The sequence below is a fragment of the Lacerta agilis genome, chromosome 11 (assembly GCF_009819535.1).
Source record: "Lacerta agilis isolate rLacAgi1 chromosome 11, rLacAgi1.pri, whole genome shotgun sequence".
NCBI lineage: Eukaryota > Metazoa > Chordata > Lepidosauria > Squamata > Lacertidae > Lacerta > Lacerta agilis.
The window spans coordinates 10,561,035-10,588,597 of NC_046322.1; the positions used below are offsets into that span (position 1 = coordinate 10,561,035).

Sequence of the window (27,563 nt, forward strand, 5' to 3'; positions counted from 1 at the left end):
GGAGGAGCGGAGACACGAACTCGGTTCCCCAGATTACGAGTCTACCGCTCTTAACCACTACACCACACTGGCTTTTTCCGTGGTGGCTCCGTTTGTGGAATGCTGTCCCCAGGTGAGCACGCCTGGTGCCATCATTGTTAGTAGTGATGGAGCACATGCCAGTTTTGGTTTCTCTCAATTTCTCATTTCTCCAAAATCCAGTTCGGTTCCAATATCCAGTTCCAATATCCACATTTCTATACCTATTTGTGATTATGATTTTTAAAGTCCTTGTGAAAGTTCACCAGCATTTTCTTGTTAATTTCTTTCTACTGCACACATTTCCAGAAGCAATTCTGCCTACTAGACACATTTTTGCAAAGCAATTTCCCCCTAATGCAATGCATTTTTGTATTGTTTGGTTTCTGGCTGCAGTTTGATCCAGGGGGGTGCTGAACAACCCATAGTATATCATCCCACATCCTTGCAGTCAATCTGAATAAACGATAATAGGTTTTGAACTTGCCAGGCTCTCCGTGACACCTTTGTTAAAGAGGGTGTCACCAGGCAAAGTTTAAAGTGGTAGCTTATCATGGGATTGGGTCAGACATAATAAGACGACACAAAAGGTTTTCAGCTATAGAAGTCAAGCAGCTCTTTAGATGAATTTAACACACACACACACACACACACACACACACACACCCTAGCAGTGTGTTTGCCTAGCAGTATTTGTTCCCTTAATAATGCTTAGCATTTAATTATATGTTTATTTAAAGGCATACGTGACGTACACCAGTCCCTGGGGTCAAATTGAGCTACTTACAAAGACATTAAAAAGAGCCAGGCTACGTATTTCCCTCGAGCTATAGGACCAATTGTGCATTTCCAGATGCCGTCATTTCACGGGAAACATTTAGGCCTCAAAACTATCCACACAAAGAGGAGTGACAGCCCTACATTAGGGAATTTGATAGAAGTTGGATGGCCATCGGTCATATGTATGATCTGGTTGAGATTCCTGCACTGCAGGGGGTTGGACTAGATGACCCGCAGGGTCCCTCCCAACGCTACAATTCTATGATTATATGATTGTACGCAAGGTTTTAAGCTGCACAGCTGACTGTATAAGCGATATTCAAAAGGACATCATTTCAGCAATCCTTGTGAACAATCCTTTAAAGCGGGGGGGGGGGGAGATATTGGTTAGTTGTTCTTATTTTTATAATGAATTTCGTGGTTTTTATATTGTAATTTTATGTTGTGAACCGCCCCGAGATGAACAGCACTATACAAATTTAATTGGAAAATGGAAAATGGAACCACTAGCCTGCAGGCTTAGTGAGCCTGGAGTGGGTCCCAGTTTGGCCTGTGGGGCCATCTTCCCCAAACCTCGTCCACCTGCCCCCACACTGCCTTCATCTGCATAAATGCTGCTATCAAGGAACTATCTGGAGCTTTAAAATGCTCCGCACTGTTCCTTGACACGGGAGGCTTGTTATTTCAGAGCCCAAAAGCTGATCGGCAGTGACACCAAGTTGGCAGCAATCAGCTGCGTGATGGACCTGCCTGTTGGGACCTTCGTCGCACAGCCCACCCCAGAAAGCTTTCTGTAAATGCCAAACAGCTGATCAGCACTTACAGGAATACCGCTGGGATCTGCGCCCACAGTAAGTTCCCTGAGCAGGGTCTCACTGGAAGCACAAGCTCAAATCGAAGCCAACGAGGCAAAAAATCTTCCTCTGTAGGCACAGCTTGAGTTGTGCCTGCCAAGGAATGGCTTTTTTTTGGTCTGGGTCACTTGCTGTCATTGCAATTGTGGTGTCCGGTGACTGACAGGTGGGAGGCCCCACCCACCTGCCAAAATAGCCTGCAGGGAGAGGAGGGAGTGAGAAGCGCATTGCCCGCCCCAGATGTAAAGGAAGGTTGTTTATTTATTTATACAGTACTAACTCGCATCAAGATATCATGGCGATGTACAGTAAGCACATTTTTAAAAAATGCACTAGGTCGTGAAATCCTAAAATGCACAACCAATGCCCAGCACTGATTCAAATTAATTATCCAAATGCACTTGGCGAAACAGGACGTTTTCAGCAGGCGACAAAACGTCAAAAACCGTAGGCCCCTGTCTGGTTGCAATAGGAACGGTGTTCAAAATGACTGGAAAATGCTTTCTAGTATTATACTTCTATTGTAAACTATTACACTTTACAATAGTGGGCCAATCTGAGAATATAGTGCAGGCCTCCCCAACCGTTTGGGAGAAAATTCCACAGATTTGGGAATCAAAGAAACGGTTGTGGGAAGCGCAAAATGTCCATTTGACAGGTATAAAACGGGCAATGCTCACAACACTCATGCACAAAACAAAGCACACGGGGAAGGGGAATTCCGCGTGTGGATAGCTCAGTTGGTTAGATTAAAGCAAGGGTCAGCAACCTAAGGCCCATGGGCCCACGAGCCGCCCCCGAACTGAGCTGCCCACTCACACACTGCGCTAAACCAGCACAGTGCAGCGACTCGCTTCTGCGGCACCAAAAACACGTCTGTGCAGACGCAGAAAATTGCGCTCACGCAATCCAGCCCACAGAGGGATCTCCGCAGGACCGATCCAGCCCAGGCAAGATAAACTTTGCTGACCCGTTGACTAGAGCATGGTGCTGATAATGCCAAAGTTGCAGGTTTGATCCTCATATGGGACAGCTGCGTTTTCCATGTCGCAGGGGGTTGGATTAGATAATCCTCAGGGTCCCTTCCAACTCCATGATTCTAAGGAGGCAACACACACATACCTACACACACACACACCCAAAATGGAAAGTGGCAGGAGGGGCTTGGCAAATGCCAAGGGCATTTGAAGGCCCTGTGGTACGTATGAATGGCGTAACTGGGTACCCCAAGGATAGCTCTTGCAAACTGTACTTTGGTAGCTCATGCTTTTCTTATATGCCAGAGAAACAACCTGGTATTGGACAAGACATATGAAATGGCTGGACACAATGTCTTTCTGACCACCACTGCTCAACATGTTTTAAAAGGAACATCGGTCGATTTGACACTTGAATTATTTGGAGTAAAGGTAAAGGGAACCCTGACTGTTAAGTCCAGTCGCGGACCACTCTGGGGTTGTGGTGCTCATCTTGCTTTATTGGCCAAGGGAGCCGGCGTTTGTCTGCAGACAGTTTTTACGGGTCATGTGGCCAGCTACTTCTGGCGAACCAGAGCAGCGCATGGAAAAGCCGTTTACCTTCCCGCCAGAGCGGTACCTATTTATCTACTTGCACTATGACGTGCTTTCGAATTGTTAGGTTGGCAGGAGCTGGGACCAAGCAACGGGAGCTCACCCCGTCGCGGGGATTCGAACCGCCAACCTTCTGATCGGCAAGCCCTAGGTTTTGTGGTTTAACCCACAGCGTCACCCGCATCCCAATTATTTGGAGTGAGGGGAGGTAAATAAGAAAATCCACACACTGGAAACCCCTGACTCTCCTCAATTTTAGCCTGTACTCTTCTTAAAGAAAAGAAAACCCACTAACCGAGCTCACCCGTTCACCTCTGGTACCTGAAGCACTGTGTATTTAAAACTCAGCATAAGCAGACAAGTCATATAATACTGGCCTACTTCCAGAACATTTTGAAAATATGGGCAGCAAGCGCTTACCATAAGAATTACCGCTTTGCTAATTCACACTAATGACTGGAAAAAGTCTACTTGCTTTAATAAGGAAAGCTAAGAATTAGCAAGCAGCTGAAAGAGCATGACTCAAAACTACAGAGACAGAGAAAGAGCTTCATTAAGCTCGGCTTGTCCAGCAGAATTTTAATTTCTTCGTAACTCTGAGAACCTATTCAAACAGCAACGTTTTGTTGCTAATCAGGGACCTAAGACTTCCTGAATGACTCTTAATTATGCTCAGGAGAAAGGAGAGGCCATTCAAGCATGCTGCGCCAGTTCTCAACATCAGAGGAGGAGAATAATTTTGCTTCAGAGATACCTGCTGGGCTGGACCACAGGGAGGGACCTTTGAAGATTTGGATCCTTCAGGGGCATTCAGTGCCCCGCCCTGAATGTTTCATCTTTAAAACAAGACTCTAGACCTTTAAGTCATGTTGATATACAGAAAAGCATGCCGACAGGATTCTACCCAATTGCTTGCCAGTTGAATGCTATGCAATGTCATTAATACAACATTTAAAAATATCCCTCTCAAAAAGAACTAGCACATGAATTTATTTAATTTACAACACTTAATGGCTTTCCTATAACAAACCGTAACATAAAAAACAAAAGCAATTTTAACATACAGAAATGAAATATGACACAGCCTAAAATTTCAAAGGGGGAAGAATACAGGCACGGGCTAAATCAGATTACAAAACAGCAGAACACTGATTTAAGAGGCCTGGGAAGTTTTTGGAGAAAGGCCTTTACTTTCCACAACTGGGGTGCCACCACTGAAAAGGCCCTTTCATCAACTGTTGCTGTCTGCTGCACCTTACCTGTCAGGGGCACTCTGAAGAAGATACAGTGGTACCTGGGGTTACAGACGCTTCAGGTTACAGACTCCGCTACTCCAGAAATAGTACCTTGGGTTAAGAACTTTGCTTCAGGATGAGAACAGAAATCATGCCGCGGCGGTGTGGTGGCAGTGGGAGGCCCCATTAGCTAAAGTGGTGCTTCAGGTTAAGAACAGTTTCAGGTTAAGAACAGACCTCCAGAACAAATTAAGTTCTTAACCCGAGGTACCACTGTATTAAGGTCTGGGTCACTACATGTAGTTCAAGCTATGATGAGCCATAAGGATCAAAACCCAGAAACTAGGCTCAGAAATGTAAGCTAGCAAAGATGACAAAGCACTGGCAAAAAGTGTTCTAGCACCCAATTGCAGTTGATCTTGCAACCATACTCTGGACTAACCTCCACTTTCAAAGGCAACCCCATTTACAACACACTGCAGTAATTCAGCTGATTACCTGGACTCCCATAACTGCTGCGCTCTTGGCCAAGGGACAAGGCAGCAGCAAGATCAGTGTGGTGCAAACACACCAACGGAGCCAATCCAGTGCTCCTCCTGGTGCATTTTGCACTGTGCTGGCCTCACACTACCCCCTTGTCCTTCTGGTATGCTACAGCCATCAGTGTCAGGTAAACAGCCCTTGCACAAAGGTATTTCCAGCTACAGCTGCTATGTGACGCTCCAGGAGAAATGTGATCGCATACTGCTTCCCAAACGGCAAATCCAGTCCGTCAAGAACAAAGTGTGACCTAGTCCAGAACAGGTTGTGCTTCCAATCATGAGTCTGCCTTTCTTCTGACCCAACAATACTTGTGGATTAAGCCACAGCTAGAAAGGTCTTAAAAAGCAGAGACATCACCTTGCCAACAAAGGTCCATATAGCTAAAGCTATGGTTTTCCCCATAGTGATGTATGGAAGTGAGAGCTGGACCATAAGGAAGGCTGGTCACTGAAGAATTGATTCTTTTGAGTTATGGTGCTGGAGGAGACTCTTGAGGGTCCCGTGGACTGCAAGAAGATCAAACCTATCCATTCTTAAGGGAATCAGCCCTGAGTGCTCACTGGAAGGACAGATCCTGAAGCTGAGGCTACAAGACTTTGGCCACCTCATGAGAAGAGAAGACTCCCTAGAAAGGACCCTGATGTTGGGAAAGATGGAGGGCACAAGGAGAAGGGGACGACAGAGGATGAGATGGTTGGACAGTGTTCTCGAAGCGACTGGCATGAGTTTGGCCAAACTGCGGGAGGCACTGGAGGATAGGGGTGCCTGGCGTGCTCTGGTCCATGGGGTCACGAAGAGTCGGACACGACTGAACAACAACAATCCTTTGGGTGGGTGTGGGTGACACATCAGAACGTAAAAATAGCCTGCTGGATCAGGCCAATAGCCCATCTATAGTCCAACATCCTGTTCTCACAAGCAGGATTCTAGCGCAGCAAGAGCGCTCTCCTAGCCTGTGATTTCCAGCAACTGGTATTCAGAAACATTTCTGCCTCCAACTGTGGAGGCAGAGCATAGTCATCATGGCTAATAGCCTTTGATAGCCCCTCTCCTCCATGAATTCATCTAATCCTCTTCTAAATCTATCTAGATCGGTGGTCATCCCTGCATCCTGAGAGCCAGTTCCATAGTTTTAACTATGCGCTGCGTGAAAACAACTTTCTTTTACCTGTCCTGTATCCTTTAACATTCAGCTTCAGGAGATGTCCACGAGTTTCAGTGTTATGAGAGAGGGAGAAAAACTTTTTAGCTACCCACTTTCTCCGTGCTACGCTTAATGTTATGAACTCCTATCATGTCGGCCTCTAGCTCTGCTTTTCTCTGAAGCAAAAAATTCCGAAAGCTGCAAGCTTTCCCATGGACCCACTTTAAAACAAAAACGCCCACAATGAAAGAAATTCTCTGCAGGTATGACCCTAGTGGCAAACCATCCTCTCATTGCAGAGAGGCAGCCTGCATGCAATGCAGAACTGAAAGGAGCAACCATGCAGCAATTGTCCGGGGCCGTGTTGTCCTTGGTTAACCCAATTACCTGGGCAAACACGCCAAAGCAGAAAATCGCACTTGAATAGCCTTCTGCAGCCATTTCTTCTTATTGAGTCATCAAAGCCAAAGGCAGAGGGGGGAAAGGAAAAGGCGCTACTATAAAAAGTGGTGAATGACAAGTTTTTGAGACAGTGATCTTCACACACCTAACAGCTAGGGATGAGGCCGTTCAGTGGTGAATGAGAGCATAGGCATGAAGCATCCCTTTTGCTTCAAGCTATTATTTACCATTGTGATATTATCAAAACAAACTTCTGTCCTGATGATTTTACAGCAGAATCTCAAGGAAAATTGTGGGGGGGGGTTGTTTCTGTGACAAAGCAGGCAGGCACGAAAGTACGTTCCCACTGAGGCAGAAGAGATCGGGGGGCGCGGAGAGGGATAGGAGAGAAAAATGAAATTTCTGCAAAGGAAAAGCTAAAATCTTTTACTTCTGGTTCTCACACTCGGACATTCTCCAAGGATCTTCAGCACATCTGCTGCCCAAAAATTCAAGGCACTATTAGCTTCAGATCCTTTTAAGTGCGGGAGAAAGAAACAAAGAGAATTATGTATTTCTGAGATCTCAGCCGGACTGTTTATGGATTCATGAGCTCACTCAGATGAACCTGGCACTCACCCCCTTAGGAAAAACACCTTTTTCAGTACACTCAACTACACTGTAAAAAAAAAAAAGGAGAAGGGTGGGAAGAGGATGTTCAAGTGTCACATCTAGATATCTGGGAGTTACATAAAAGTTTGGTTCCACTGAGCCAACTATTCATACTGGGGAGTTTGCATTTTAAGCAGGTAGCTGTATTTTCCTCTCTTGTACCCTTCATATTTTTTTTTTCGTTAATAGAATCATGGAATCATAGAGTTGGAAGAGACCACAAGGGCCATCCAGTCCAACCCCCTGCTAAGCAGGAAACACCATCAAAGCATTCCTGACAGATGGCTGTCAAGACTCTGCTTAAAGACCTCCAAAGAAGGAGACTCCACCACACTCCTTGGTAGCAAATTCCACTAATAATGGGACTTATGCCCAGGGTAATTTGCAAGCGCCTCTCACATAAACCATGTGGCAAGGGCAGTCAAAATAAATCTCATGGGTCCATTTGATAAGAGCTGGTCTCTTCAGTCTGCTGACCCAAGAGGGGAAGGTGCCACAGTTCTAGCTGCCTTGCATGCAAAGGACCCATGGTTCAATCCCCAGGACCTCCCGGGGGGGGGGGGGAGAGAGACCAGGAATATCCCCTACCTGAAACCCTCAAGAGTTGCTGGCTAGCCAGTGCAGACAGTGCTGAGCTAGACGGACAGGTGGTCTCACTCACTATACGGCAGCATCCTAAGTTTCTGCATACATTACCTGGCCACCAACAACTGCGGCAGAAGCCGAGCAAAAGAGAGTTGTGCACGTAAAGCTGAATTTCCCGTTCATCGTTCAACAACAAATATTTACATGGTTCAGTTTATGTTTTCATAAACCAAAGATGATTACAGAAAGGTCTAACGTGCAGATATAGTCAGCAAAAAAAGAAAAAGAATTGTGAAGACCCTTCTCTTAAAGAGAGCAGTTGTAGCTCAGCTACTGCAGAACGGGTCCACTCCTGTCTGAAACTCTGGAGAGTCAATGACTGCAAGCAGAGACAATATTGACTTAGATAGATCAATAGATGGACTTGATATAGAGCAGCTTCCAGTACTGAAATAAAAAATGTCTGCCAGCATTCCATTCACTCTCGGGATATTTTAACACACAATATTTTAATTTTAGGATTCTTAATGTGATTTCAGCGCAGCACTAGATATGCAAGCATAATCACTTCATGCATTCCATTAGGCCATGGATGGGATACCTGTGGCCCTCCAGATGCGGTTAGGCTCCAACTCCCGTCAGCCCCAGCCAGCACAGCCAATGAGCACTGGTGATGGGACTTGTACTACATCAATATAGGAAGGACCACAGGTTCTCACCTGTTATCAGATGGTGTCCAAGACAGGGACACATTAATGACTGGGTGCAATTGCTTCTTATCTTTATCACACCACACACTAGTATCTGAGCCAGTGTGGTGTAGTGGTTAAGAGCGGCAGACTCGTAATCTGGTGAACCGGGTTCGCATCTCCGCTCCTCCACATGCAGCTGCTGGGTGACCTTGGGCTAGTCACACTTCTCTGAAGTCTCTCAGCCCCACTCATCTCACAGAGTGTTTGTTGTGGGGGAGGAAGGGAAAGGAGAATGTTAGCCGCTTTGAGACTCCTTTGGGTAGTGATAAAGTGGGATATCAAATCCAAGCTCTTCTTCTTCTTCTTCTTCTTCTTCAGACTTGTCTTGGCTAGATTTTTTTTAAATACTGTTACAAAAATTGGGCAGGTTGGATGACAACTTGATATGGATTTATTTTACTTAAGGAGATTCTGCATAATGCGCCTTGATCAAGTTCCACGAGGTCTTATAGATCTAAGAGACCAAGCCAAAAGATACTCTCCATCAAACTATATCCTATTCAGAAAATGAAAGAGGACTTAAATTCTTGGAGTATATCTTTTTACAAAGGTAATCTACCCCAATGCGCAAGCACGTTTTCCCTCTGCATCTGCATACTGAAACCCATTAAAATATCTGTAATTTTATCTATAAAAGTTGGGCATTCCATTTGATACATTTGGATCCCGATATTATACATCCTGTCTTATAGGTTTGCCTTAATCATTTATATCCAACTTTTAGGGCACTTTTTACCCAAAGTGATAAGGAATGATGAGCAACCACACAGAGAAAAATTAAAAACCAATCGTATCATAAGCACATTTTTTTCCAGTGGCTAAACTGATTTCCTGGGTGAGGGCAGTGGTTGCACTCAGTTGGTACCTGGAGATCAATCAACTGGGAAACAGACAAGACTGCAGCTGTGAACCTCTTGGAAAGGTTAAACTATCGAATAAATTCAAAGTAAGGGTGACAGTACAAAAAAGAGAGAAAAATCCGTAAGTACAGCCTGCAGCTGGTGGAGTCTCTTGCATTGCCCTGGCAAACCTTATTAAATACATTTATAACAAATGTTATTTTTCAAATAAATTCTCTTGTGCACTGTGAAATGAGTCCAAAGAGCCCCCATCATCAACAAATAGTGCATTGGTAACAGAATGCTAATTGGTAAATCGTTCTACGTATCCACCTCCATAATGGGAAATGGAGTACCTTCCATCTGCCTACTTTGGCTCGAGTTCTACGGTTGCTTGCCGACCGGCAGCTAAGCAAACTCCTACATATTTCATCATCTCTCTTTGCCAAGGCAGTTCCACATGGGAGAAAAGGAAAAAGAACCGAGGCAACGGCATCGCTTCCAACACCACCCACTTGATCCAGGAGGAGCCATGCTGATGATAGTAAGAAGTTTTTTTAAAAATAAATAAACAAATAAAAAGCATGAACTCCACAGGGATTCAAGACGACATGAGGTGAAAAGCAAGCAGCACACCCTAAAGATTTTGATAAATTCCTTAAACCGCCACCTATGCAGCTCTGGACTTGAAGGTTCACTCAATTCCACCAGAATATGAAAATACTGGTGCAAACTGGAGAAAGGGTTCGATTAGAGCAGTGGTGAGCCAGTGTGGTGCAGTGATTGCAGTGTTGGATGAAGAGCTGGGAAACCAGGGTCCGTACTGCCCACTCGGCCAGGAAGCTCACTGGCTGACCTCGGCTATCTCTCTCAGCCTAACCCACCTAACAAGTTACAGGTAGGTAGCCGTGTTGGTGTGCCATAGTCAAAATAAAATAAAATATTTTTTTTTTCTTCCAGTAGCACCTTAGAGACCAACTAAGTTTGTTCTTGGTATGAGCTTTCGTATGCATGCACACTTCTTCAGATGCCAGATACCAGCTCATACCAAGAACAAACTTAGTTGGTCTCTTAAGGTGCTACTGGAAGAATTTTTTTATTTTATTTTGTTCTACCTAACAAGGTCGTTGTGATGATAAATAGGAGAGAGGCAGAGCCGCGTACACCGCTTTGAGCTCCTTGGAAGAAAGGTGGGATATAATTGTACTAAATTAGAACACACAAATGAAAGCTTTTTCACCCTGAGGGTCAAATTCGTATCTTGACAACCCTGCCCAAGTGGGACCAGACAGCGAGTGGGCAGGACCAAGGGACCAGGATATGAACAAAAGCTTTTTCTAATAAAAAATAAAAAACCAGCACAGCAGCGGAATCCTCACATATAGGACAAACAGGCTTCCCTTTTACATCCACACAGAAGGGAAAAACCACTAGTCCACTCAGGCTCAAAAGTGTGACTTTCAAGGTCCCCTCCCATCTCTCGGCAGTTGACATGGTGTTTTATGGAGAAACATAAAATATTTTTTTGTGGGGGGTGAAGGTGGCCAAGCACAGCTCAACTGCGTTGGGCACAATAAAAACCATCAGCCCCAATCAGCAAACACAGTTCCCAAGCCACCAATGCAAACCAAGAGCCAACAGAGGGAGAGAGGGGTAGATCTTGGCACTCCCGCCCCATATCCAAACCTTTACTCAGGTTGTATACTCCCAGGTATGGGCTGGTTGTCCCTTTATGATTACGGGGCACTTACCAGGGCTTGGCAACTGATCTCACCCTTTGTCATAGATAAACCGCAGCCAACATGTTGCTATTTTTCAAGACAAAAGCTACTCCTCTTGTGCTCTTCTAACGGGCAACATGCCAGGTTGTCACACATAATTCATGAATCACTACAGGATACTCCAGTAGACTCCACCGACTTTACCAGTAAGGGAGTGTCGACCATGCCCTGCTCCATCCAACGGGATGCTCCTCCTTCCTCCACCAAGACCAAGACTCCCCCTCTACCTGCTATATAACAGAAGTGCATTGCAGCAGGCAGGCGGCCGGTAACCAACTTCAAACCATGGTTTCAAATCGGGGGCCAGTGCCAATGGTCAGTGTGGTCCGACACACACTTCAACGAGAAAGGAGCCTGTTACAGGTGGGTAGCCGTGTTGGTCTGCCATAGTCAAAACAAAATCGAAAATTCTTTCTAGTAGCACCTTAGAGACCAACTGAGTTTGTTCCTGGTATGAGCTTTCGTGTATTCCATAGTTTAACCTGTGTATCTGAAGAAGTGTGCATGCACACGAAAGCTCATACCAGGAACAAACTCAGTTGGTCTCTAAGGTGCTACTAGAAAGAATTTTCGATTTTGTTTTGAGAAAGGAGCCTGTGGCAGATCACAGCTCCCTGTTGCTCCTTCTCGTTCATCCTCTTCCTCTTTGCTCAGTTCCCACCACCACTCAGGATATAAGTTTCACGGTGGAAAAGCTGCAGCAGCCGTCACTTGTTTCCTTGCACATTCTCCCTGCCTATCCAGGCAGTGGGGAGGACTGTTTCAAATCGTAGTAAGGACTGAACGCACATCCGCATTAACCACAGTGTTGATTCTCATCCTAACTGCTGGTTATGACCAGCTTTCTCTTAGTGGCAGGAGGTGGAGAGGGCATTGTGCTTGATGGACTTGGGGCGCAGGGGGTGGAGGGTGGGGGGTTTAATATGCAACCCCAAAGCCCCTCTCTCCCCCCACCATGCCTTAAATCATGGCAAAGTTCCATTAGGATTTCATTCTTCTTCAGATCCACTCGTGTCCGTCTGCAAATCACCCCGAAGTTCACAAATTAAATTGTTTAACAAATCACCCAAGCCAGAAGAGCGTGGCACAGAGTCAAAAATACAAAGATACAAAGCAAACTTAAATGCTGTGGCTTTGTAAGGGCACCTCGCTGCGATTCATAAACGGTAATTAACATACCTTGTTTACAAAAGCACATGCAAGCGAGGGGAACAAGTCTTTCGAACCCATTGTTCTCTCACTATCACCTAATTATGTACAGAACCTGGGGCTCCCTATGCCCCAACTCCATCACTGAAATCATCTAGGGGAGCGGTATGAGTGCCCCCTCAACAGACCGGAAGAAGCACTACCCATGTCCACTAGGTGCTGTTGCATTTGGTGCAGTGTGGCCCCTGCTTCCAGAAAGATGGAGAATTCGGAAGTTCGCATCTTATACTCAAAAGACTCTGAGCAATCCATGATTACTCATGGAAGCCTCTAATAATTCAGGGGTGAGTGGACTTCAGACTTGCATTTACTTGGCTTTTCCCAGATTCCCCCTCCCTTGCAGACTTCTGCCTGCCCCCCAAATCTACTGCAGAGTGTTAGGTGACCCTTTGAAACAGTGCAGGAGATTGCGGGGGGGAGTTGCCCCCCCCAAATCCTCTCCCCTTGTTCTGTTGAGAGAAGCCTGCTTTGGATCAAGGATCTTTCCATCAACTCAAGGGACATCACTAGTTGCAATCCTCTGACCACATTATGGTGACGAACAGCCATGCCTCTCATATATACCATATATATGAACGGGTCTCTAGTGTGAAGTTCTAATATTAGACATGGTCACAGGAACTATTTTTTTCCTCCCTCAGCAAATAGCCGATCAGTAAATGGGTAAACAAACCGCAGGTCTCAACTGTAATGTTCAGAACGTTGACACTTTCAATAAATTGGCAGGCTCCAGCCCCCGTTACCTCTGCATTTTTCAATGCGCATCAATGAATGTACTGACCCCAATGGAATTGCTCGATTCCACTCTCCTCGTCAAGTTCCACTGATTTTTTGGTTGCTAGGAGGGAGAAAGGTTGTTTTCTGCTGCTCCAGAGAAGCGGACACGGGGCAATGGATTCAAACTACAAGAAAGAAGATTCCACCTAAACATTAGGAAGAACTTCCTGACAGTAAGAGCTGTTCGACAGTGGAATTTGCTGCCAAGGAGTGTGGTGGAGTCTCCTTCTTTGGAGGTCTTTAAGCGGAGGCTTGACAGCCATCTGTCAGGAATGCTTTGATGGTGTTTCCTGCTTGGCACTGGGTTGGACTGGATGGCCCTTGTGGTCTCTTCCAACTCTAGGATTCTATGCTACCCTAAGCACACTTTCATGCAAGTCCCACTGAAGTCAGGGTGGAAGTTACAGGACAATTCAAAGGTCAACGACAGAGCACATCCTTCTTAATGAGGACAATCCCAGGCTCAGTTTGAATCTGGGTTAAAAAGATGTTTTGATATTTCTTTCCATTAATAAAAATGAAGGTAAGCCACCTGTTGGATTAATGGCTGATGGGTCAAAGCCTTCACCATGTGGCAGAGGTGGATGATGGGTTAAGGCAAATGTGACTCCTGGTTGTCCAAGAAACTTTAATTACCTAGGGTCATTCTGTCAATTAAGTATCACGCTTGCCCCCAGATTAAGGAAATGCCATCCCATTAGCATGCGTGTGTCAGATTCCACTTTGCTCAGTTGGTCACATTTAAAAGATTTGCATGAGTGAACTATACCTAGGTGTGTGTGAATGCATTCCTAAATGAGAACCACTCCTGTTTGTGGCTGTAATCATCCCTTATCAGTTTTGGCTTCTACTGTTGTGGTTGCACACATCCTGAGCTTAAAACATGACTTCCTCTTGGAAACGATCTTAAATGTTTTCACTCAATGTGTTTACTGGAAGGCAAGGCGTCATCCTATATATGCTATTTGTGAACTCGTTCTCCTCATCTAGTCAATCCCAGTGTACCTACACTTCAAACTCGATTTTATAATATATTTTTTTGACTATTACCCAAAGAATCCTGGGAACTACAACATGGCAATAACACTGCAAATTACGGTAAGTGTTAGGGACAATCAAGCCAGTTTCAAGTCTGTAATGCAGATACGCTCCAAGTCTCTCTCAAAATGGCAACCAGGTTCCTACGGACTCCTTCAGCTGCAAACCAGCATCCACTACACACAGTCAAGACTTAGGGTGCCCAGATGCCCTACTTTACCAAGGACAGTCCTCTATTTGAAGATGTCCTCCAGTTGAATGTCTGCAAAAATCTACCAACAGCATACAAATCAATATGGCTAACCTGATCCAAAACACCCAACCACCCCACTCACTCACACATGAAAACAAAGGCCACCACAGCCAACCACAAATGAACAACCACACCCTAGGCCAACCCCAACCTCCCACACCACCAAAGAAACACAAGCGAACAAAAGAGAACCAGCACAAGCAATGCTGACATCAAACCCTAAATACGTAGAAACATCGTCAACCGATCCCACCCCCACCCACCCTCCCACCTCTTTCCCCCTTTTTCTTCCCAATGTCCCAACAAATGAAACTGATTTGTAAAAATGATACATGTAAAAAATACATTGCACATACTTTTGTAAATCAAGAAATCTTTAATAAAAATACTCCCCCCCCCCCAAAAAAAAGCAATTCTGCAGACTATCTCCAAAGCTTCTGGCTTTTGCACAAACTTACTGCATCTACCACAGATATTTAAACAGAGACAAACAAACTAGCAGCGCTAGTTTTCTTCTAATTTGCTTCTGCTTGCTTAATTAAACCGTTTATACCCAAGTCTTTGGAAACTTCCAGAGTGGCTTACATATGGACAGAAGAACGATGCAGGCTAACAATATAAAAAGATGCAACGTGAAGTGGGGGAAAGGAATTGGGGGGCGGCACACAGGAACCAAATACATGATGCCTCAAGGCAAGCTTCTTGCCGGCAAACTTATTGTATTTCCCCTCTACAATCCGCCCCCCCCCAATAGTCCAGCACCAACAATTAATTTTGCAGGTAGAATTTGATGCCTAGTTCTGGGTGCACAGCCTGCTGCTACATGCAAGGTTCTTTGAACTGCGGCACTAATCCAAAACTGGCTTTAAAAGAGGATTAGAGCACAATATCCCCAAACACCTCCTAAAATGCGAAGCAGGGAACTTTAATTGACTAGCAGCACTATGGGACAGCTCTCACTTCTCAGTGAGAGCTGGACCATAAAGAAGGCTGACCGCCAAAGAATTGAGGCTTTTGAATTATGGTGCTGGAGGAGACTCTTGAGAGTCCCGTGGACTGCAAGAAGATCAAACCTATCCATCCTTAAAGAAATCAGCCCTGAGTGCTCACCGGAAGGACAGATCCTGAAGTTGAGGCTCCAGTACTTTGGCCACCTCATGAGAAGAGAAGACTCCCTAGAAAAGACCCTGATGTTGGGAAAGATGGAGGGCACAAGGAGAAGGGGACGACAGAGGATGAGATGGTTGGATAGTGTTCTTGAAGCTACCAACATGAGTTTGGCCAAACTGCGAGAGGAAGTGAAGGATAGGCGTGCCTGGCCTGCTCTGGTCCATGGGGTCACGAAGAGTCGGACACGACTAAACGAATGAACAATAACAACAACAACTATGGGACAGGCAGGGAGCAGCAGCAACAACCACTCCCAAAACAAATACAACTGAATCTAAATTAATTTAAAGGGATCTACAATTGGGGGGGGGCAGAGTCTTAAAATGATGTTGAAGGAGCTAGCAGACAATCATATGAGTATGTTCCAGGTACTTTAGGTTTCAACCTGACCCCTAGCCTTGGAGGAAGGAAAAGCATAAAACTGGTTATTGTATTTTCCATCTCTGCAAATGCAAGATCCAGATGTTAACTCGGTTTGGTTGGCCACTGTAGGATCACGATGCTGGACTAATCAGGCCTCTGGTTTCTTAATCAATGTCACCTCTGAGTTTTAAAGGCCTTAATTACAAATTTAATCAAGAGCAATAACAACAAACAAACAAACAAACAAACAAACAAAAAATTATTACTGTATTTACACCCCACCCATCTGGCTGGGTTTCTGCAGCCACTCTGGGCGGCTCCCAACAGAATATTAAACAGAATAAAACTTCAAACATGAAAACAACACACCATCGGGAACATTGCTCGCCAACAAGAGATTGTTTGAATGCCTTGTGTCCCTGGGGGGGAAAGGCGTAAGTGGGCCATAGCCTACATAATCCATATGGCTTCAGGCGAAAATACTATTGGTCACATCACACCAGCTAAACACTCCTTACTGCTGAAATATAACAAATAAATTATTAATGGAGGGCTGTTTAAGCAAATCAGTGAAAGATTTAAAATTTGCTTGAGTCTCTTAGCTCCCAGATGCCATTTTGTAATCAAAAGGAGCCTTCATCTGAACCTCTTTCAAAGGGATCTGGTTAGCCTGAACACATTACAGTGGTGCCTCTAGTTACAAACTTAATTCGTTCCAGAGGTCCGTTCTTAACCTGAAGCTGTTCTTAACTAGAGGTGTGCTTTCGCTAATGGGGCCTCTTGCTGCCGCTGTGCCGCTGGCACACGGCTTCCGTTCTCATCCTGGGGCAAAGTTCTCAACTCGAGGTAACTCTTCCAGGTTAGTGGAGTTTGTAACCTGAAGCGTTTGTAACTCGAGGTACCACTATACTGGGATAACAATGGCATTCTTTTAAACTGTAGTTCTCTGAAAAGTTTCCACAGGTTTCAAAACGGTGTGGCAACGAGCATGATAGGAACACGACTCCAATCTTCAAGCGGTGTGAGATACCCAGGGGTCCGTGTTTCCTTTGGGAAATGAGGCACAGCAGAGACTGTGGTGTCTTTATGATATACGGTTTATTTAAATGTATATACAACCTGAGCCTGCAATGGAAGATCCCACAGCACGAACACCCCAGAGGCGTCTTGTTTCTCCCATAGCCACAGATAAAGCCACTCCACACACACACCCAAATTTGGCATTTTTGGATTTGGTAATAGAACACCGGACACCCACAGAATTCTCTTGTTGACTTTGGGGTGTTCTCTCGTTGAGGCCTTTACATCTTAGCAAATTTTATTGGAATAGCTAGAGTGAAAAGTAAACGGATACAGCACTATGAGTACGTGGTGACCTAATGTCTCTGAATGCACCTGGTGTTTGTTGTTGTTAAAAAGGTCTTACATGCCAACTCTTTCTTTTCCACAAGATTTAAAGAGAGGCAATGTTCTGTGGGATGATAGGCTCAAAGGGACCAACCAACCTCCATAGCCCCCACAGCATTTAGATGACTGCATCCAATCTCATCTAAGTGTTATTAACGCAGTAATGGAGACAAAAGGCTGGGTAAACAGAAAGAAAAGTGCAAAGCAATCAGACATATAAATTCCCTAGGACTCACGATTTACTTGATAAGAGACCAATTCATTAAGCTGCAAGCTGAATTCATGGGCTCTAGGCCTAGGACACAGCTTGCAGAATATAAGCCACATTGCTCTAGGAAATATGCACATGCAATAACAACAAAACAAAGCAAAAAAATGACAACTACAGAGTTGTATTTCCCAGCAGAGAAGGACAAAGATTAAACTCTAGCCCCCACTTTCTGCTGCTGCAGCATGCAATTTACCGTAGTGCAATTCCTAAGCCTTTATGAGTTGTGTGAACATGGAAAACTTTGGCAGGTACACCTGTTCAAACTCATGCAAGTCAACAATGTGATGTCTGGGGTAGGTTGCTACTGGCTCAGATACAATGTGCAACTAGATATGCCATGTGGTTGGTTTCATTTGTTTATCTGTTTTGCTCTCCTGCAACTTTAATATTTGCACGACAGGCAGAAGTTCCACTGGTGCAGCTATTAAGAATGGCAGGTCGAAGCTCCATTTTGGATCCAGCCTCTGTGTGGGCTTAGCCAACAGCTTGCTTTCAGCTGGGGAAAGCAGAGCAGTGCCAGCTCCAAACTCACAGGTGGGTGTCTGAAGTGATCCCCCTCCCTTAATAGGGAAGGACTGTGGTAGCTCCGTGGCAGAGCATCTGCCTTGCTAGCGTGGCTGCAATGTTGCACCAGTCAGCACCAAAATACATGCTTCTTTTGGTGCTGCGCTGCCCCGTGAATCGGTTGATTCACTCAGCAGCACGGCACCAATATACATGCGCAAATCAGCTGATCTGTGGGGTAGGGCAGCACCAAAAGACACATGTCGTTGGTGCCCCATGGATCACCTGGCTCGTATGACACCAAAAGAGGCAGGTCTTTAGTTCATGCTTTTCAAAAATAAAATAAATAAAAAGTGTTTCTGAATTTTAAAAAAATGTGACTACAGACATTTTGTTTTTGCTCCCACGATCAAGGTTCCAGGAGCCATGGGGTGAATAGCTTTTGTATCCCAGTTTCTAACATGCGAGATAGTTGCTGAGAAACTGTACAAGAATTTGTACCATGAAGAGCAGTTGGATTCAGCCAGCTTAACCGTCACTCCTCATCTTATCAGAATGATTGCTCCCTGACATGGTCCCTAAGAATGTCTGAGCTAACACACAGGTATGTTTCGGAGAAGTTACACCATGGCAATCTGCCACACCACCCCCTCCCCGAACCTGGCACACCGCAAGGTGTTTTGGACAACAGTTTCCATCAGCTCCATCTGCGCTAAGCAAGATAACGAAACAAGGTAATGAAAAAGTCATAGCTATATACACACTGACAAGCATCTTCCGAAGTGTGCAGAGAAGCGCAGGCTCGTGCCCCAGTGCCAAACCCATTACAGTCCAATTAAAGCGCTTAACTTTGCGCAAGAGCTGCTGAGACACCACCCCATCTAAACGCTGCAACCGCCCACTGCTAAAGAGCGATGCTAGCACTGAGATCAACGGGCCTAACCTCTAACGTTGTCACCCAGCCGGTTTAGGAAATGGGTGTCAGAAATACTTAAGAGCTTAGCCCTGGTTTGTTTGTTTGTTTTTAATGGAACTCTTGCACCTTTGCCATGCTATTGAAAACTGCACCTTAGCTTTTCTTCAAGCTCTTAATTATATCACGCTTAAGTACTTTGCAAACTTGATTCTCCTGTGGTTTTATTGTTATGCATTGCATTTTAAAGCATTTCTTTCTCAGTTTTTGACTTGGACATCCTTTTATTGCAGAAAGGGAATAGTGGAGAGCATTCAGGTGGTTCTGCTGGGCCAATTCACAGCTTTATAAGCCAATATTGCTTCCCACACCTACCCTTTGCAAACCCAGCATGCAGCATCCCTTTAAATCTCGATCTTGGATAGGTGTTTTTCATACAATAAATACAGACATTTATTTCCATCTCCAGAGCATTCAATTTGTTTTTGATTTTTTTTTCATTCCCACCCCCCTAAAAAAGGCAACCTGGTCTGAAAAACATTCTATTTTCACCACTGACATGATTTTCAGTATTTTCATTCAAACATACTCTAGCAGCACATTTTAAATCTCTACCTTCTACAGTACATCAACAAAACAATACTCTTTCCGGGGAAATGGAGGGGAGATAGCAGTGATTCAGCCTGTATTTCAGAAAGCACATACAAATCCTATCTTCTGCCATTCAGCTCCAAAGACAATTTAAGGCTGATCAAAATCTGTTTGGAAACCACAATCAGTACTTTCCCAAAACTTGTTCTGAAAATAAAGTTCGTGTTCAAATAAAATGGGAGGCAATGTAAATTATTTGGTCTTAAGTCGCTTTCAATATTGCTTAGAAAAAGCTATTGATAAATCCTTAAATCGGTAGACAAGATGGTTTGAAAAGGGCTGGTTTCTACAAATTCAAGGTGCGTTTCTCAATTTTTATTTCCATCTACAGCACCTTGCACTGCATCAGGATGTCATGGGCTGGAGGAACCAACTGGGGAACTATCAAGGGAAGAAGGCTCAGAGCCTTGTGAGTGGGTGGTGGGACAACGATGGGTGGTCAGAGGGAGAAAACTGGGAGGAGGAAGTATGGGAAGCTGAAGAGGTAACAGGACTTAGTGAGCAGAACCAGAAGAGGGCTGAAATGGGCAGAGGCGCAACAGGCTGCATGCAGGCACGGTCTCCGATTGTTTTGTGAAAGCCCTGGAGAGGAGTGCTGTGGAGAGGCATGGACTTTCAATCCTGGCAACTGATTCCATGAAGAGCCACTGGGAATGAGCTACTATGCTCATTAGGCTTGACCCTCAGCCAAGTCTGTTGAGATCCGTGTTTTTGCTAATAAAGAGTTGACTCCAACTTCAAACGGTGTGATTTACTGCCTGCTCACTCTCTGACACAGAACATCATTCTGGAAGATCTCCCAATCTTCTGGAGCAACTTTTTAAGAGGTAAGATGGGGAACAGTAGATCAGAATTTAGTATCAGGCTAAAAGTCCCATGTTCAGTCGCTGACATCGCCAGGTAGGGATAGGGTCCTTAGTCAAACACCTGGAGAGTCACTGCCAGTCAGTGTCATCAACAAGAATGAGATGGGTCAATGATCCTACTGCATAGAAGGCGGCTTCCTATATTCCTAAAGATGAATCTGTAAAGCCCAGGTGCAGAAAGAGCAACAGATGCTCAAGTGTTGGGGGCGAGTTATTGTTTCATTAGACACCGGACAAAAATAGTCTCTGGGCAAATTACAGAGTTGCAACTATGGCAATCAATACCTTGGAAAGTGATGAACTCTCTTTCCTTGGAGATTTTTAAGCACAGGTTGGATGGCTATCTGTCATGGATGCTCTAGTTGAGATACCTGCACTGTAAGGAGTTGGACTAGATTTCCCTTGTGGGGATACCTTCGAACTCTACAAATATATGAAATCTGAAACACTAATAAAACAACCACCTCAAGAATCCCATCAACAACAGAACAGTAAGAAATATGTAACATAACCAAGCAAGTGTTAGAACCCACCCCAGAATTGGTCTTACTAAACATCTTCCAAGACAATAATGCCCACTTACAACACAAAGAACTCATAACCCATCTACTCTCAGCAGCCAGAAACATTATAACCAGACACTGGAAAGACCTGTCAGGAGTAAACATGGACCAATGGTACCAAGTAGTATGGGAAACAGCCCTACTAGAAAAACTAACCAGTAACCTGAAACTGACATGGGGACAAACAGAACAAGACACCTGCACCCCGGTATGGTTCCCCTTCATCACACACACAGCCCAACAAGACAATGACAAAAATCTCCCGACAGCATACAAATCAATATGGCTAACCTGATCAAAAACACACACACACCCCACTCACACAGGAAACCAAAGATCAGCACAGCCAACCACAAATGAACAATCACACCCTACGCCAATCCCGACCTCTCTCACCACCAAAGAAGCACAAGCGAACAACAGAGAACCTACACAAACAACGCTGACACCAAACTCTACATATATTAAGGAAAATAGAAACATCGTCACCCCACCTCACCCATCCCACCCACCTCTTTCCCCCTTCTCTCCCTAATGTCTCAACAACCAAAACTGATTTGTAAAAATGTTACATGGAAAAAATACGAGAGACACATTGCACACACTTTTGTAAATCAAGAAAATATTTAATTAAAAAAACCAACAACAGAACAGAACAGTAGAAACGTCAAGTTGCATATGGACCAAGCTAAGGTGAAGCCATCTGCCCGGGGAAAGAGGAAGGTTTAACCTGGTGTGAAAATGCGTTAAAAGTCGGCCATGGGTTGGCCTCACTTTGAAGAGCATTCCATAGTTGTGTCGTTGAGCAAGAGGGTATTAAGCTGGATAGCTCAGTGGGTTAGAACGTGGTGCTGATAATGCCAAGGTTGTAGGTTCGATCCTCGTATGGGACAGCTCCATATACCTGTGTTGCAAGGGGTTGGATAAGATGACCCTCAACGTTCCTTCCAACTCTATGGTTCTAAGAGGTTCAGGCAAGAATGTTCAAGCTGGGGGTGGGAATTGCAGCAAGTTCCACATGCTACCAAACTGTCAAAGCCGAAGCACTCCATACCAAATCATAGTAAAACAAGAGGGAGTGTCGTGCTTTGATTCCGCACAGCACTGGTCTGGAAATACTATCCACGCTTCCCAAGGCTGCCTACCTCCACCTGACCTACTTGCGCCTGTTCAAAAGCTGTGACTAAGCAAAGTGGCGGGTGGCACTCACAAGAAGCAGAGAAGCAACAAGCAGGCTGCCAGACTGGTTATACATGAACTTCTTGGTTTGGACTGAATGAACCTTTTGCTTTGCAAAGGATTCTACAGTATTTCTCCGAAGAGAAATAAAGAGAAAGAGAGAGGGGATGCAGTGATGAATCCTATTTTCGCCAGATTAAAAATTGCCTAAATAGAAATGTTTTGCATCATCTAGCTGAGCCAAGGAGAAACACAGTCAGTCTCTTAACTGCATCCTCACACATTTTGTTCCTTTATCTTGCTTCCCCCCATTGTCAAGCTCTATCTGTAAGATACAGTGGTACCTCGCAAGACGAATGCCTCGCACAATGAAAAACTCGCTAGACGAAAGGGTTTTGTGATTTTTAGGTGACTCGCAAGACAAATTTTTCTATGGTCGTGCTTCGCAAGACAAAAATTCCTATGGGAATTCAATTCCTATGCATTCCTATGGTCGTGCTTCACAAGACGAATTTTTCGCAAGACGAAACGACTCGCGGAACGAATTAATTTCGTCTTGCGAGGCACCACTGTACTTTTAAAGCAGTATCATACCACTTTAAACAGCCACGGCTTCCCCCCAAAGAATAATGGGAGGTGTCATTTGTTAAGGGTCCCGAGACCTGTTACGAGACCCCTATTCCCCCTCACAGAGAAGAGTGGCTTAATCATCAATCCCTATTTCCGGAGAACTCTTGAGAACTGTAGTTCTGTGAGGGGAAGAGGAGTTTCCTAATAACTCTCTTCGTCCTTAACAAACTACAGTTCCCAGGATTCTTTGGGGGAAGCCATGACAGCTCACCAGGGGCAGGGGACAACTTGGGAGAAAGAGTTTCAGGTGGAAACGTGGAGGTGGCAAAAAAAGAGAAAACTGCTTGGGCAGAGAGTTTAAGTAATCCACTTAGAAGCATTTCCTCAGTAGAATAACTAGGAAGCTGGTCATCATCAGGGGCCATTGAATGAAACTGAACGTTGGGCGATTCAGGACAGGAAACAGCAAGCATTTCCTCTCTCACACACAGAGGTAAGTTATGGAATTTCCTACCACAAAATGTAAGGGATCAATTCTGGTGGCTTTGAAAAGCAGTTAGACAAATTCGTGGAGGATAATAAGGCCATCCATGTCTACTAAGTTGGATGGCTATGTTCTACCTCCATTGTTGAATGCCAGCTGTTGGAGATGAGGAGCAAGAGAGTGCTGATATCCTGCTTGTGGGCTGGACGTAACGCTGAACCTTTGGTCTGATCCCAGAACAAAGACTTCTGGTGCAGCTTCTCCCAGGGAAAAGATGGAGCTTGAACAACTGGACACCAATGCTACCATCTGACTTTGCCTCCAGCTCCAGGACAGAGCAAAGAGCTCCCTACCCATTTCAAGATGGATTGGTGAAAGGAGGAAGGGCCAAAAACCCAAATAATGTCCATAGCACAAATCTTGGCTTTGCCTAGGCCCAAGGCACAGAAACACAGGAAGCTGCCTTATAACAAGTCAGACCACTGGTTCAACTACCTCAATACTGTCAATTCAGACCGGCAGTGGTTCTCCAGGGTTTGAGGCAAGAGCTATGGCCCTTCCCTATATTTCCACAAACAACTCCCATCTTCTCCTTTGCCCCTGCAGCTGCCAATTTTTTATTAAAGGCAAAGGGACCCCTGACCATTAGGTCCAGTTGTGTCCGACTCTGGAGTTGCGGCGCTCATCTCACTTTATTGGCCGAGGGAACCGGCATACAGCTTCCGGGTCATGTGGCCAGCATGACTAAGCCGCTTCTGGTGAACCAAAGCAGCACATGGAAACGCCGTTTACCTTCCCATCGGAGAGGTACCTATTTATCTACTTGCACTTTGACGTGCTTTCGAACTGTTAGGTGGGCAGGAGTTGGGACCGAGCAACGGGAGCTCACCCCGTCACAGGGATTCATACCGTCAACCTTCTGATCAGCAAGCCCTAGGCTCAGTAGTTTAACCCACAGCGCCACCCGCATCCCATAACTTTTTATTAGGCCACCACAAAACAGCAATAAAAACAACAAGTTGCAGGGTCTTATACCGCTGAACCCTGTTGAGACTCTCAGCTTTCACTAAGAAAAGAACACAAGTTTCTATCCCTCATGATGTTCGAGGACATCCTGAAGGCAACTACAGTTTCAAAATATAACTTCACCCCAAAGAGGATAATTATTTCCCACATTTAAATCCAATGCAGGATTTCAAGGTGCTAAATCGTGGGTTTGAACTTCTTACTCGGAAGGAAATATTATCCAGTGGTACAGGAAGTGACCATTCCCAACAACCTGGCGGCAGCTCTGTTAACATAATTTGCTTTAATGATGCACACAACACAGACAAATTAGAGCTGCTTTTTCCAGCTCGTGGATGGTTGCCAGTATACCCATGGTGCTGGGAGGCGCACAGAAAGCAGTTCATTAAATAATACAAGTCAGCGAAAAGTCCTTAGATTACACTTCTACAGCCTCACTTCACACACAAAAAAACCCAGCGAGAGGTTCACAGAGACCACTGCATTTCCCAAGATTAAAGTTCAATCTTGCTTTAGCTAATGTGTCTTTTGAGGACAGCTCTTCAAAAGCCGACACCAGCCTTGGGAAATTTTCCTCCCATGATTAGAAGCAAGTGCTGAACGCCTACTCAGAAATAATCATATCCTAGGAAGAGGCCAAGCAGAACAGGAAATGTATTTTCCATGAGAACTTTGCCTACCTTCTTGACTCCTTTCCGCAGCCGCCTGAAGATTTTATGCATGCTGTCACTCTTGGTCAGCGCTGCCGATGCATCTTTCCAGACTGACCACGCCATTTATACTCAGCACCTCCTTCCTTGGAGAGAGGTGGCTCTTGGCTGAGTGAGCTCCACCCCACCCACACAGCCAATAGGTTTCCCTGTAGAGCACAGGAGGCTGCCTTCTACTGAGGCAGACCATTGGTCCAGCCAGCTCCATAATGTTTACACTGACTGGCAGGAACACTCCAGCTTATTTCAGGCAGGGCTCTCTCCAGTAACCATCTGGAGATGGCTTGGGAATGAACCCAGGACTTTCCGCTGACAAAGCAGGCGCTCCGAGCTGCAGCCATTCCCAATATTAGTATTATCTCTTCAAATTAATATCCAGAAAGTCTATGTCAACACTTTTATGGCCACTGCCTTTTCTAAATGGAAGTGGGGGGGGAGAGACTTTGCCAGGCTCCGGAGAGGGTCTCCTCGCGAGCCAGAGGTGCGGCAGGGCTTTGCTGACGCACTTCAGCCTCCCAGCTAACAGGGGAAAGCTATGACTCAGCTGAGCAAGCCCCCCTACTGATCCGGTTCACGGGGAAACAGAGGCACAGGGGGAGGCCTTAATTTAGTAGCTCAGGCTGAGGCTCAGAAGGCTCCCCTTGCTTCTTCTGAGCAGCCTCAATAAACCTCTGGCTGGTGAAGGATAACACACACACACCCCAGCCTGAAGAGATCCTCTTTGGCCCAGGGTGGATAAAAATCAATGATTTTTTTAAATTAAAAAAAAATCAGATTTTAAAAATTTAAATCAGACTTTTTAATTTAAATTGCATTTTTAAAATAAAATGCTTTTGAAGGGAAAAAAAATCTTTCTAAAGATAGTTTTCTATTTAAGTTACATTATAGTCCAAAGGCCTATTCATCAGAAAATAAAGATTAGTTTTAAGTTTTTCATGTGTGCCAAAACTCAAAGTTTTTTTAAAAAAAGTTTAACCACACCAGTTAACAAACATGGATACATATGCTGTAATATTAAATAAAATGTCTAAATTGTTATTCAGGAAATGATTATTTTTCTCCTTCCAATAAAGTACAGCAGAAAAGTTGTCCAAATGTAAACATAGACAGATAATTATGAAATTATTGTGATGTTTAATGAGTTAACTTTTTTATATTTGGACAACTTTTCTGCTGTACTTTATTGGAAGGAGAAAAATCAACCATTTCCTTAATAACAATTTAAACAATTTGTTTAACTAAAGCAATAACATTATAGCATATGTATATCCATGTTTGTTAACTGATGTGGTTAAACTTTAAAAAAAAACAAAAAAAAACTGAGTTTTAGCACACATGAAAAATCCTTATTTCCTGATAAATAGCCTTTGGCCTAAAATGTAACTTAAATAGGAAACTATCTTTAGAAAGATTTTTCCTCCAAAAGAATTTCATTTTTTAAAACCAATTTAAATAAAAAAATCTGATTCAATTTTTTTTTAAATCTGATTTACCGGTAAATTTTAAAAATCTGAATTTTTTTATTATTTTTTTTAAAAACACACATCAATTTTTATTCACCCTGCACCCTTGCCTGAAAGCTTGGGAAAGCACTGCAAGTGACTGCAGACAACAGGGTACCAGGCAGACCAGCCATCTGACTCCTTACACACCAGCTTCCAATGTCCCTGCAACATTTGAACCAGCACAACCAAGGGGAGTTTCCTCCTCTATACTCTCCTCTTGTACACAAGGCAGGATTTATTTATTTACAGCTGTCACTTTCCTGACAGGAGGAAATCCTTAGCTGTAATTCAAGACAGAAGCAATGCAGCAAATCCCTCGAGTCCCATAGTGCCTGTGCCGCCTCTCACTTCTGTCGCAGTGTATTTCGTTCATGTCACACATGGCGGTAATGCATTCTACGCATGTACTGGGAATGCTTTCTACATCTTATTTTCAACTCCTGTCACAAGTAGTTTCTGGAGTGTGCATCACAGCAGCACGGATGTTGCTGAGGTTTTTTTTTTTTAAGTTAGTAGTTGGGGTTTTCTATTTAGTATTTCAATATTTATATTCCAGTTCTGCAAATGGGTTTTGAAAAGGTTGCAATTATACACATTCTATGGAACCATGAGTGGGACGCTGGTGGCGCTGTGGTCTAAACCACAGAGCCTAGGCCTTGCCGATCGGAAGGTCGGTGGTTCGAATCCCCGTGACAGGGTGAGCTCCCGTTGCTCGGTCCCTGCTCCTGCCAACCTAGCAGTTCGAAAGCACATCAAAGTGCAAGTAGATAAATAGGTACCACTCTGGCGGGAAGGTAAAACGGCATTTCCCTGAACTGCTCTGGTTCACCAGAAGCGGCTTAGTCATGCTGGCCACATGACCCGGAAGCTGTATGCTGGCTCCCTCAGCCAGTAAAGCGAGATGAGCACCACAACCCCAGAGTCGTCTGTGACTGGACCTAATGGTCAG

General features: G+C 44.6%; 1 protein-coding gene across 1 annotated transcript in view; it reads right to left on the reverse strand.

The window, feature by feature from the left end:
- MYO5B (myosin VB) overlaps positions 1 to 25,131 on the reverse strand; it is a 253,344-nt gene extending 228,213 nt beyond the window's left edge. The window contains exon 1 of the mRNA XM_033164355.1: positions 25,080 to 25,131. Coding sequence (XP_033020246.1) covers positions 25,080 to 25,121 — 42 coding nt within the window. The 5' untranslated portion in view covers positions 25,122 to 25,131. The remainder of the gene's footprint in view (positions 1 to 25,079) is intronic.
- Positions 25,132 to 27,563: the final 2,432 nt, after the last annotated feature.